General features: G+C 38.5%; 1 protein-coding gene across 2 annotated transcripts in view; it reads right to left on the reverse strand.

Annotated features, from left to right (window-relative positions):
- Positions 1 to 6,788: 6,788 nt before the first annotated feature.
- rorb.2.S (RAR-related orphan receptor B, gene 2 S homeolog) overlaps positions 6,789 to 13,762 on the reverse strand; it is a 28,222-nt gene continuing 21,248 nt past the window's right edge. Inside the window, exons 5-11 of one of the 2 annotated variants that reach the window (XM_041579875.1) lie at positions 12,430 to 12,551; positions 10,922 to 11,054; positions 9,744 to 9,851; positions 9,546 to 9,656; positions 8,626 to 8,738; positions 7,354 to 7,470; positions 6,789 to 7,075 (exon numbers count right to left, since the gene is read on the reverse strand). In XM_041579875.1, coding sequence (XP_041435809.1) covers positions 7,037 to 7,075; positions 7,354 to 7,470; positions 8,626 to 8,738; positions 9,546 to 9,656; positions 9,744 to 9,851; positions 10,922 to 11,054; positions 12,430 to 12,551 — 743 coding nt within the window. In that variant the 3' untranslated portion in view covers positions 6,789 to 7,036. Of the gene's footprint in view, positions 7,471 to 8,625; positions 8,739 to 9,545; positions 9,657 to 9,743; positions 9,852 to 10,921; positions 11,055 to 12,429; positions 12,552 to 13,762 lie in introns of both variants that reach the window. The other variant, XM_041579874.1, reaches the window with a different exon arrangement.

Below are 13,762 nucleotides of genomic sequence, written 5' to 3' on the forward strand. Positions count from 1 at the left end.
TTTCTTTTTACAGAGGACTCAGAGCAGCATTACTTTGAGGGTTTATTATAGACCTTTCTGATAAAACTTACTTTGTTTTAAACTTTCCTTCTCCTTAGAGTCTACTAAAAAATTATTTAAACATTAATCAAACCCAATAGGACTGTTTTGGTTCTAGTAAGGACGATTAATATATATTAATTTGGATTAAGTACAAGGTACTGTTTAATTACAACAGAAAAAAAGGAAATCGTTTTTTAAAAATTGAATTATTTGATTAAAATTGAGTCTATGGGAGATGGCAATCACATAATTCAGATTTCTGGATAACAGGTTTTCGCGCATGGCGAATAAATTTGTCCATCACTAATGAACAGCCAGGGTTTTTTTTGTTCTTCTGACATTTGGCTCTAGTGTGTTGTTTAAATATGACTGAGTACTGATAGAGAGACTGTGGGTAGGGACTGATGTAAATAATAAGCATTCTTGGTAAAGGGCTGGGTAACATGGCAGTGTCCCTCATTTACTAGAATATGTTTAATTTTGCCAGGAAACTGTAGCAAATAATTATTAGTATAGTAATGCACTAGACTAATCAATTGTAATTGCAAGCTATATGTTATTAGTTCATTGTGGTGTAGCATACCACTTCCTACCACCTTAATGCCTGGCCCATTTAGATGGAGTTAACAGGAACAAGGTGAAGCAGAGCACACTCTGGTATCTTTCAAGAGAACGCCAGGTGCACAGCATAGAGAGTACGGCAACCCCCAATGTATAAATGAAATAGAAAAATGCTGGCACTCAAGGCAAGTGAATGCAGGGTTCCCCCTTGCTTTTTATTTCTTGTGCGAATGTGCACAACTCTGCATTTCACTTGCCTTGAGTGCCTGCATTTTTCTATTCCATTTAGATGGAGCCAAGCCTAAGCACTAGTATCTGAGAAAGTGTCTGATCTGGTGGTGTAGATCAGTACTTAAAAACAAAATTCTAACATTTATGGGATGCACTGAAATTACAAAGAACCAACATTGGGGCAAATTCACTAAAGGGTGAATTTTCGCCTGGGAAGGCAGCGCATACGCTAATTTATCAAAATGTGAAGTTGTGTCTCGGCAGCCGAACGCTGCAAAAGTTTCGCTTACGCTAATGATCATTCCTGCCTAGCGAAACTTGGTTGGTACACTTGCACTTAGGTAAATTTGAATAGTTCAGGTAAATATGGGTCATATATATGTCTTTATTATTGCTGTTGGTGCAAATGCTTGGCCACTTTTTATTATGTCCAAGGAAGAAAAATAAAGACAAAAGAGATCCTCTAATGCCCTAGACATGAGTCCACCCTAAAACAAATGTGTCATGCCCCTCAAATGGTTAAAGAAATATTAAAACAAAAATATTTAACAGTTACAACAGCTATTTCTATAACTTTTCAGCACAGTGGATATGATGTCACTGTCACTGAGATAAGACTGAGGAGGATGTAGCTTCATCTTATCAGTTCGCCAGGTATAACCTGGCGAAACAAACTCTGGCGAAAGGGATCGTTCACCTGCCCGAAACTTTGCCTGGCAAAAGTGTACGAAACTTCGTTAGCAATGGTCTCTTACGCTAGAGAATTGTCCTCTATGCCTGTTAGTAAATTGTCAATGTCCCTGCAGATTGGATTTTTGGTGAATTCTCGCTAACAATGGCCACTTCACCCTTTAGTTAATTTGCTGCATTCTGTTTAACAAGACAAAGGGACAGATTCACTAACCAGCGAAAAGTTGCCAGCGACTGCTTTGCACCCATCGTTACACTTCATCAGACGAAAATTCGCTCAGACAATGCTAATTCACTAAAATGCGGAGTTTCATCGTGGGCGCCGAACGATGGTGACTTTTTGCTAGCGTTACTTCAGCAATGCGAGCAATTCAAAGACAAGATGCGCTAGCGTCATTTATGCCTAGCGCAACTTCGCTAGAGGTCTTGCGCTCAGTTTAATTTGCATACGGAAATTTAAAGTTGAATGAACGTCTTTATGTTATAAGTTGTAGCAAATACATTACATTTCCACTGTTAATTACACATGTCCAGGGAACCTTAATAAAGACAATAAGGTTGTTATAATGCCCTACACATGAGCCCACTGTATAGTTAATGTTCCATATGTTAGATGTATGAGGGAACCCGGTTACTGAAAAAAAAATGTAAGGACTTTTTCTGGCTATCACTCTGAAAAAAGGAAAAGACACCAGCGTTTTTTGGACTAAGAAGCTTTTTGCACCAAAAATATGATGTAGGTGACAGAAGATTAAGGAAGATCTATGCACTCCAGTGCACTTCGCCTGGTTTGAGCTGGTGAATTGCACGAGTAACGTCCATTCGCCAGAGCAAATTGTCACCTGGCGATAGAGAGCAAATGAGCGCTAGCACCTATCTCTTTCGCTAGCAAATTGGTGTCCACACCCATTAGTAAATTGCCGATGTCCCTGCGGGCAGTAACGCTGGCAAATTATCTCCAGCTTTTGCCACTTCGCCCTTTAGTATATCTGCCCCAAAATGTATTGTTTTTCTGTGTAGACCCCAGAGTATTTAAAAATGATTCCAATTGCAATTGGATTGCAAAGGGCCCCCCTAGCCAAGGCAAAGGGGTCTGAAGACACTTGCTTGAAAGACGGTGACTTACCTAGGTGCCAGTCTAGCAACACAGCAGCTAGGTCTTGCTTGGGTGATACTCATTAATGTCATACTATGTCCTTAAAAACAATGGTATGTGGGTTGATTTCAGGTGCATGTAATTATTGGTAGTTCAGGGCAAGCACCAAATCACCTCCCATTTTTATTATGGCTATTGCCTGAAAATATTTCAGGCAATTTGATGTTACCCCTTATAAATTGCTGATGTCAATATAACACTGTGTGACATGTTATTAAAAATGTAGGCAATCATTGCATAGATTACATTTATTTAGAGGGGAGTGTTAAAACTGCTAAAAGGGCTCTTAACTTTATTGTTTAGTGATAGTGCCCATTTAAATTGTACATTGTTTTAAATGTAGTAGTTTTTCCATAATTACTTATGCAGAAAATAAAATAAAAATAATATAAGATTTGTCTATGTAAAGGAATTTATGATTGTGAGTTCTAGCAATAAATGAACCTCTAAACTTCCTGTGTCAGTCTACAACCATTGTTTGGTAATTCACTGTAAGTATCCTGTTTGTTAAATTATGATTGTAAAGCTCTGGCACTATATAAATAAAACATGATAATGATGTTCAGAGCTGCCGAGTAGATGTCTGTGATTTCTGTCAATATGCTGACATCTACTGGTGTTTAGTAGAATAGACAGAAGGGTCATTGATGTATGCAATACAAGTATGCAAAGTGTGTAAATCACTGTTCTTTTTATCTACACAGCATTTTCCCTAGAACTCCAGTGTATTTGCATCCATGTTTTAAGGTGCAGCTGCTGCAGTTGTGCCCAATACAAACCAATCAAAACATGCAATTACACATGCATTTTTCCAACAATTGTGTGCAAGCTGTAGCTGACATTTTTACATCTAATGTGCAGAGTTAAAACAACATTAGCATTTCATTATTTGTAGCACTGTGCCTAATGAAGAATCCTGCTTTGGTAACTCAGGAATTACCTGCCCGTAGTTCCAGGGATCCCCAGCATCAATATGTACATTTTCAAATGATTCATCAGAAAAAGCAGAACAGAGGCAATGGTACCCAGCACAACTATATGGAAGTACTTGCATTAAACTACAGTTAACAAATTGCATCAATATCTGCAACATTTATGTCCATTTTAGTGTAACCTTATAGTTGGTCTGTAATGAATGCTAGCCTCCCCTAAAAGTCCAATGTTTCATACTAACAAATAAATGTGAGGGATAAGGACAGAAGGAGGCTATAGTGCAACCTATTGAGTAAACTGAAACTGCAGTCTATAGAGGCCATTTACAGACATCTAGGCAGAAAGCAAAGTTCAAAAAGTTGGTATTATGCACCTGTTTTTCGCACTTTGCACAATGGGTTCTGCTATTGCATAATTTACACTCTCCACACTTGCTTTCAGAGCACAGAGACCTATGGCTATTAACCTATATTTATACAGACATGGTATTGAATTTCCTTACTATGCACATCATGTCACTAATAGATAAGATTATTTATATTGGGTCTCGATCTCACAAATATACTCTTAGTTGCTGGGGGTCATGGGTTGACACATCACACTGAGTTCCACATAGCCAGTTCAACAGGATTTTGCTTAATGCTGCCACCCCCTTTCCTCATCTTGCCCTTAACAGAAGAAAGTCTGGATAAGTGTTATGTTTAGCTTGTTTAATGACCTCAGATCACTGTGAGCACATAGCTCTAGTGTTTTGTAGGAGTGCAATCTTTGCATGTCATGGGCTTTTATTTTCCCACAGTACCTGGTCACCCAGAATTATCTTAATTAGTGCTTCGACTTCTTAATATTAAGGAGGGAGAATGTGTCGATACTGGTCAAGAACATGGGTCGCCATATTTTTGTGGACAGAGTGAGTAATAGCTGTTATGACTTTATAATTATTGTCATGTTGGGAGAAAAGAGAAATGTATTTTCACAGCAGTTCTTTTAGAGTTTGAAACACTTCTGGTCCTGAATTTTAATATCCTTGATTCCTTGTTCTGATACCTTGTCTTTGATTCTGTCAGCTATTGCCAGTAGTATATCTCCAAGAATGGTCCTTCTTCCATCACAGTCAGGTGGTGGAGTAATTGGGTGTACATTTACAATTATGGTATTTCATGGTAACTGGACAATTTCTTCACACAGATTTGTCAACATATAAGGAGAGTTGCTTCTGGTTCTAAAATAAATCCTTGTTTTTTGTGAAAAACTGTTACATCACACCAATTTCTTCTGCCACTGGATGGGCAAATTATTAGCAGCACAAAATAAATAGTCATTTACACAACTGTCTCTGATTATTGCCATAATACTAGGGCATTGTCTAGTCATATCCTCAGGCCTGTACTGTTTTAAAAAAAAAAAAACATTGGGCCCACAACAGCAAGCTTGCGGATTCAGCTGGTGGATATGTTTCAGCCAGGTGCCCTTATTTTACATGCTACCAGAGTATGTCATTTTGGAGGCTTTGTCTCATTAACTGTAGCTTTGGGCACAGGTGATTATCATACAAAAGCATGGCATTGAGCAATATACATTTAATGATAACGAGGAGACAATTTCAAGCAATTTGTCCCCCAGCCATGGCACTACACAATACTAGGGTGACAATAGGACTGAAATTGTTCCTTGTGCCTTTACCCGTAGAAACATTTGCAAGAAATAAAAAGTGGTCAGCATATTTTACACTGCAGGCGAATGTGGTAAAAATTACCCATGGAATTAGGTTTATTAGGTTTTCTGTTAGTGTTTAAGAGCATATGGGAAATAAAATGCAAGTCAGTTTCCTGGGAGATTGTTATAATGTTTAGGATATAATTGTTAGTTATGTGAACAGTCCATTTCTTAATTCCTCAAAACCTCTTTCACTATTGTATATCATTGTTCAGGGCATTTGAAATGGGGAAAGTGCACACACAGTTTTATTTGCAGGGGACATTTTTAATGTCATTGCAGAACAGGGCAAAGGATAACCACTGCTTCAAAACTGTGGCTTGCTTGAGAGAGCTCTACACACAGATTCAACCCAACTACATTTGTAAATTGTTCTCTCGAAAGATAAAACTGAAATTAAAGAAAAAGCAGTCACGTATTTTTGTATTACTCACTTCAATTTTATTAAACCTGAGCCACAATATGTAATTTCTATAAAACCAGATTACAGACACTTGAAGCCGTTTCTAAAATACCCGCTGCTAAAGTACAGTAATATAAGCTGTAATGACATCAACTTTGTAACTACTCCTCCTTTTCTATGACTGAAATATGTATATATGTACAGTATATGTGTTTGTATTTGCATTATTTTATATTTAGTTTTACATTTTTTTAAAAAAAATAAAATCCTTAACAAGATGGGACTTTTATATTATATACTACTACAATTGCGGATAAATATCTTTTAAGCATTTTCATAAGTATTACTGCACATTTATTTTCTCCCATTTGTGGAAGAGTACTACAATAACCAGAAAATAAATTAAACATATGGAGTCTACTAGCATAATGTATGTACATTGTTTAGTAATTGTATTAAACAAAGTCATTTACACAAAACATATATTGGACAAATACAGTACATAGTGCCAGTTTTTTTATTCATCACCATGCCTTAAAAAGTCTGGGTGACCCATGTATTAGTCTAAATGTGCCCAAAATTTGCCTTTTGTAGCCTAACCTATATGATGATGCATCAACATCAGGATTTGCCTATCATGTTACGAATAAATGGGCAAAACCTTAATCCTGGGGTCCCCAAACTGATTTTAACCACGAGCCACATTCAAATGTAAATGTAAAAAGTCCCTGGAGGTGTCAAATTAGAGTTGTGATTGGCTATTTGGTAGCCCTTATATGGACTGGCAGCCTACGGGAGGCTCTGTTTGGCGGTACATCTTGTTTTTATTCAACCAAAACTTGCCTCCAAGCCAAGAATTCAAACACCTGCTTTGAGACCACTGAGAGCAATATCAAAGGGGTTGGTGAGCTACCTGTTGCTCATAAGCCACAGGTTGGGGATCACTGCCTTAATCACATGATCCACAGTGTGCAACCCACAATAATGTATAAACTGTTACAAGTGAAAAATAATATGTAAAGAACAAACAAAAAGAACACAAGTTGCATCCATCCAAAAGTTTTTTTTTCTCATTCCTATTTATTAGGAGTGAATCATTGTACAGACAAAAAACGTCATTCCTCTTTCCTCCTACACTGGAGATATGCTCATAATGAAGCCTTAAAATCCCATTATGTAGAAATGTCTACAAAAACACATTTAACGTAATTAATGACTAATGCTTGCATTCAGATATGGTCAACAAAAATTTGAAGTCATTGATAGAAGAATTCAGCCAGTGGCATGGTCAATGGAAACCTTTTTTAGTACTTCCTGTCACCCTTATGTACAAATATGCTGGGCTGTAAAAGATATATTAGTTCAGGTCAGAACACACACTTAGCTCTTGTCTTTTCAAATAGATCATGTTTAGTTTGTCTACTTGTACACTGCCAATGATTTGGAATACAGTAGGCCTCTAACAAGGCAAACCTGAGCACATCCTCACATACCCACATTTTGTCATTTGCATGATGCCCAAAGGTGAGTATTATATTTAACTGAAGTATAAAGTTGAGATTTGCTCCTTAATTATTTAAGATTCTCGAAGATCAATAAACTGGGGTTCAGAGCAGAATACCTCCTTATACAGTGGTGGGAATATCTGGGCAATGTCAGGATGCACAATGCGAAAAAATTCAAGTTTGTCTGCATGCAGGTTGCAGATAGTCTTCATTAGTGGGAGTTTGGAAATAATCTGTCAGTAAAGAAAAAATAGGAGAGATTATTTTTTCGAATACCTGGCAATGTGGAGATGTGGTTAATAAACCTAAATCTATATTCAAATGTTTTAGAAAAAGATTTTAAAAATAACAAACTTAAAAATACAGCACTGCCATATTCTGCAACCATGTTGAAAAATGAGAAAAGTCATAGGATACACAAATAAGCTCTATAGTATATAATGGGATTCTACACATCTTATCTATTATCTACGGTGTATCGTGTGTTTGAATGGCTGCCCCAACGGCTATGCAGCAGCTTGTTTACATAAACTATAGTAGTGTTTCTGAAGCCAACACACTAGTTTTACTAATGCAGGGCACCATTACATGTATGGTCATTCCTTTAAAACACTTTCATTTTTAGATGTTACTGTTCCGTTAATGTTTTGTGGTAGGGGGATCCAAATTATATGGATGGTATATATGATATGATAACTGCATGTTTCTTTAATCAACCAAAATTGTAAATATATTTTTCTATTTTCTTTTTGGTTGATTTATTTTGATTTTGCACCTAGGATAAGGAAAACCTTCCAAAGGTGATCACAAAACTATAACTCTATCAAACTATCTTCTGCAAAATAACTGTGCCTCAAGGTAGCAGGACCCAAGTAGTAAAATGGATTAGGTTAAAGATGGCTTACTGAGGAGTGTGACTGACATGCTGTCTGGTTCAATGTAGAGCATTTTCTGAAATGTATTTCAATGTGGTCCACTCTGCAACTCATTTTCATGTATAGTACTCAATATACTCAAATTCACTCACATGCACTAACCTGCAGCATTAGAAATTCCCACAAAGGATGCTTTTTTAATGTACTTGCCGGCATCCTGTCTTATTTATTTTGCTGACTTCAGAGGTCACGAAGTTACTTTACAGCTTATGAAGCTTATGAAGTAACACATTAATGTTAATTTGTTAATGTTGACGCATTAAGAAATAAAAAGTATTTTGTAGTATAGTGTTTTCAACAGCCATGGCACTTGCAAGTCCTGAATGGAATTTCTCAGAATATGCGTGCAAGAGAGGTTTTGGGGATGGCAGTCCCTCAAAAGACTTGTGTGTGTGGCAGTTAACTTTACATGCCAGTGGTGCTTCATTTCTTATTTTATAATAGAAAACACACCTTAGTCATAAGATCTTCACTGCAATGCCTCTTTTGTATTTCCTTTTGCAAGGCCACGAATATCCTGTCCTGAAGCTTTTGAACTTTCTTGGATTCTGTTAGCCAAGGACGATCTACAAGAAACGTAGAGACTTATCAGAGCAGACATGATAAAAGTTTATTAGGATTATCAGATGCATTTGTAACACTGAGCAACAATTTAGTTCAGATTTGCCTGTGCAGTACAGTGATGGGATATGAATAATAAACAAAGAGGGGTCTGTAGCAACCCCCTTTTTCACTAGCCCTATTCACCCCAGTCATAATTTTCTATTTTATTCATTAACTATCACTATTCATTGCTTTTAATCCCTTGTCTTCATGCACACATGGCATTAGACTCTTATAATAAAAAGCCCTTTGTCCCTGTTGTTTTTTATTATGTGGACAAAACTTGGGAATTCAAATGAAACTTATCTCTAAATAAAAGAGTGCCTCAGTAATGTCACTATGGGCTTTTAGCGAAGCAACAGTTTCTCACATTCTATTTCAGAGGTAGAGCATCCCCTGTGCCCCCCTGATGGCGGCCCTGTTCACATGTGTTTAAAATGCAGGGTGCAAATATTTAGTCTGCATCCACTTTTTGCACTTTGTACCTGGTCTTACATTTTGTATGTGATCTTTGTACACAATTAGCAGTTAATGACAGACAAGCCAGGTTTTAAGGCTAGTGCCACACAATGCGGATGAATCCAATCCTCCACTGCTCTTCACATTGCAGAGCAGAGGAGTGGATTCTCGGCCTGCATTTCCCCACAGGCTGAGGTTCGCATTGTGTTGCACTAACTGTAGTCCTACAAAGGCTTATGATCTACAAATACTGAAAATAAGGAAATACCGATTAACTACAGCACTGTCATTGTATGTACTGTTTGCAGTACCTGGTGACATCAGAACCGCAGCTGTAAATAAAGCAATCTCCTCATCTGACAAACTAAGATGGCAAAGGGCTCGACCAAGATCAAAGATGGCATATAGGAGATCATCACATCCTGACAACAAGTAATAAAAGGTTGTCTCATTACACTGGCAACACAATAAAACAACAACAATTAAATGTTATATTCAAATATGCTTACCAAGAGATCGAAACATTTGAATTCCTCCAAACTTTCCTTCAAAAAGCACAGTGTTGTTTGCAGGGTTAAATGCTTGAGTCATTCTAATGAGCAGAACTTCCAGACAACCTAGTCAATGCACAGAAAAAAGCAAAGGAAGGGGCAAGGAGAGGTTAATTTAAAGGAGAAGGAAAGTCCAAATCACTTTGGGGAATTACCAAATATTAGCCTCTCTCCCCTCGGTGATTATATTCACTTACCTGATACCCCTTGCCGTTGCTCCTGTTCTGAGAAAATTGCACTGGCTGGGGTTCTTCTTAGTGAGCATCATACAGTGATCTTCTTCCTCCACTTCTTTGCTACTCTTGGGCAGTTAAGTGAAAAAGCCTATGGATTGCTCTGTGATGCTCTCACAGAGGTAACTTGGGCCAGTGCAGTTTTCTGCTAACAGGAGCACCAGCCCAGGGTATCAGGTAAGCGATCACAATGATTGGGGATCAGTAGCAAAAATGTTGCCCCCCCCCACAGGACCGCACCCAGGTCCTGTGGGTCCCCCGCGGCTGCCAGGGTTTAACATAGCTTTCACACATTCCCGTTCCGCCCACAATAAATCAAAGAGGGCTGTGCCCAGAGGCCATTTCTGCAGTTATTTTACTGGCAAGTCTGGAGTAAATGCAGTGTCAGACTGGGTCGGCGGGATGCGGCACGCCGGAGTGGCAGCGAGGCCCGGAGGGGGGCCCTGGGGCAGTAGCCCCGGTGGGCCCCAAGCCCCCCAGTCCGACTCTGAGTAAATGGAGTGATCATTGAACATATTTGCAGTGGTCTTACTGGCAAGTCTGGGATTCTTTTTTTTTTTTTTCAAGGTATACACGTGCTTTATTAGTTCTCCAAGGGGGAGGGAGCCCCCATGTTTGTCTGCAGATGGCCCCCCAAACTCTAGTTATGCCACTGCTGGGGGTGCCTAACTTTTGGCACTCCCCAGAGAATTCCCTTTTCCTTCTCCTTTAAATCTTTCTGGTCTGTAAATACATCTTTTTACTGCTCAAATACCCACCCTCTCAAAGACCAAAAACTTCATTTGGTAACTTAAATTTACAAATTTGTCATATACTCATATTTGCTACCTTATTTGTTTAGTTCCTTAACCCTCACAGCTTCTATTTTTATCCCAAATGATATGCCTGTTTTAACATACATACCTGCTTTAAGCAGAACAATCTGATCATTTTGACAAAGTTCCATGAAACCATCTAAGCGTTTTGCAAACTCCACTACATAATGGATTGCATTTGACATATGGATTGCACAGAGTTGCCACATCATCCTGCATGACTGAAGGGAAACATGAGAAGATGCTATAACACACACAAAAAACGTATCTTGCTATGATGTTTAAATGGTGCTTTACAGTGTGAATTACAATGGTTTGTGCAGGAATGAAATCAATATAATAATTTCCAGAACTTGGCAATGGAATTTCCCATAATAGTTACATAGTTAAATCGGGTTGAAAAAAAGACCAAAGTCCATCAAGCTCAACCCCTCCAAATGAAACCCAGCATCCATCCATATACACACACACTGACCCCTCCATACACTCACATAAACTATATATTCCTATACGCTAACTATAGATTTTAGTATCACAATAGCCTTGGATATAATGCTTGTCCAAGAAATCATCAAACCACTCTTAAAGGCATTAACCAGTGCCGGGCCAAGTCGACCAGGCACCCTAGGTGACTCGGCCAACCATGTTACACCCTCCTCATGCACGACAAGCATGCGCCCCAGGGGTTGCTGCCATAGGTGGGAGACACAAGGGTTCGAACTAGGGGAAGATGAAGAAGTACTGTGCCTGGCGCCCCTAGACATGTGCCTATTCTGCCTACCATTAGTTCTTAGCCCTGGCATTAACAAAATCAGCCATCACAACATCATCCGGCAGGGCATTCCACAACCTCACTGTCCTCACTGTGGAAAACCCCCTACGTTTATTCAAATGAACGTTATTTTCCTCTAGTCTGAAGGGGTGGCCTCTGGTGCAGTGATCATCTTTATGGGTAAAAAGGTCTCCTGCTATTTGTCTATAATGTCCTCTGATAGTATTTTTCATATTTATTCCAGAGTAAACAACCCTAACCTTAACAGTCTACCCCTAATTTAAGTCTTCCCTCCCTCTAACCAGTTTACAGTAAATGCACATCTCTGCACTCTCTCCAGCTCATTCATATCCCTCTTAAGGACTGGAGCCCACAATACTCTATATAAAGGGGAAGTTAAGGCTTTCCATGTAATTTTGGGTTTCTGTTAGAATTTTTTAAAAGAAGCAACTTCCCCTGGGTGGGGGAGGGGGCACACTGAAGCCTATATATAGCCATTTATACACACACATACATACATATATACATATATATATATATATATATATATATATATATATATATATATATATATATATATATATATACACACATTCACACACATACATATATACACATGCATATGGTATTATAAATTAATAGATATATATTGTAAACTTGTTTTGTTAAAGTAATTCCAAATATCTAAACTTTGTGTAATGCCCATGCTTCCCCTTTAAACAATCAAGTGTCTTGTTCACTATCGAAAAACCCATAGCAATATACATTTGGCTAATAGGCCCCATATCTGTATTTTTTTTAAAGGGTACAGCTCTCAGGCTTACCTTGCTCTGCAGGCTGCGTACCTCCTCCTGTGAATGAGCGTTCCATATCATCTTGCTAAGTTCATCACTGGTAAACTGGCAGGTGCCTAAATGTGACTGGATGATGTTCTGAGACATGTGTTCTATAGGAAGGATGGGACAAACTAAAGCTGGATAAACAGCAACAAACTTTTCTAAAAGGCACAAATGTAAGGTCAAGGTACGAAAAAATAAGCATAAAGTCATTTTTTTTATAAACAACGCACCTTGCTCTGCCTCCCTCACCACCCAAATTGTCTGATACAAATCCTTCCATCTTTTCTATTATGGCAAGGAGGCAGAAGGGAGAATCACTAAGGCTTATTTAAAGGGGCTGAAGTGATGGCCTATCCACTTAGCACATGTGACCCTGCATATGGTTAATGCTACTGGCCTGCACATTGCTGCTTACCTACGCTAAGCAGCACCCTGTACAGAGAGAGGTGCCAGACCTAATTTAGGTGAGGTAAGTTGCAGAAAACTTAGGTGTTAAATTGCACTAGTACACTTGCCTTTAGCAAGCAATCAGCAATTAGTATTATCTGCCAATCAGAAAATAAAACTAAAGGTCTGATTCTATGCCACAGACAACTGTACTGATGCAATTAAGCGCCTGTATTATTAAATCAGTCCTGAGCTGCTTTGTTCTGTTATTTGCAATTTACATCTTGCCACGCCTTAGTACATGCTCCCTACAGATTCCTTGAATTTATAACCTGCCCACTCCCAATCTGAAACCCACCATACCCAGCACACCATCCTTACTTATATACACCTGTGCCCGTCCTGCTTCATCACTTTCTGATATCACTGCGAGGGGCAGGGCAGGTGAGTATATCATTAAGTCACAATCTACACAAGGTTGGTTGAATTGGAGAAAGCTGACATCACAAGCAAGGTGTGGACAAATTTCATCAAGCCACCCACCTGCATCCTACTGAAAAAGTGTTGCACCAGCCCATGCGTTTTGGGTCGGCCCGCACAACACTATTGAGCAGGAGAATGATATTGTAAGTAGATGCATCTGAGATCCCTGGTTTATTGTATTAGTACCTACTTCCTATGAGCCTATACATTAAATAAAATAATCCCTTATGAGTGCCAGCATTTAATAGTAGATGTATTATATGTTGTAAACATGGTAACACATTGCCAGGTTATGCCATGAAAAAGCAGTGTACTTTTTTTTTTTTTACAGATTTTTTGTTAGAGTAATTCTGGTCTGATGCTTGTAAACTATCAGTTATAATCAGTTATTTTTAGATAGTTCACTAGATATAAAGACTTTTGTCAATTACTTTTTATTTTAGTAAAC

The sequence above is a fragment of the Xenopus laevis genome, chromosome 1S (genome assembly GCF_017654675.1).
Source record: "Xenopus laevis strain J_2021 chromosome 1S, Xenopus_laevis_v10.1, whole genome shotgun sequence".
NCBI lineage: Eukaryota > Metazoa > Chordata > Amphibia > Anura > Pipidae > Xenopus > Xenopus laevis.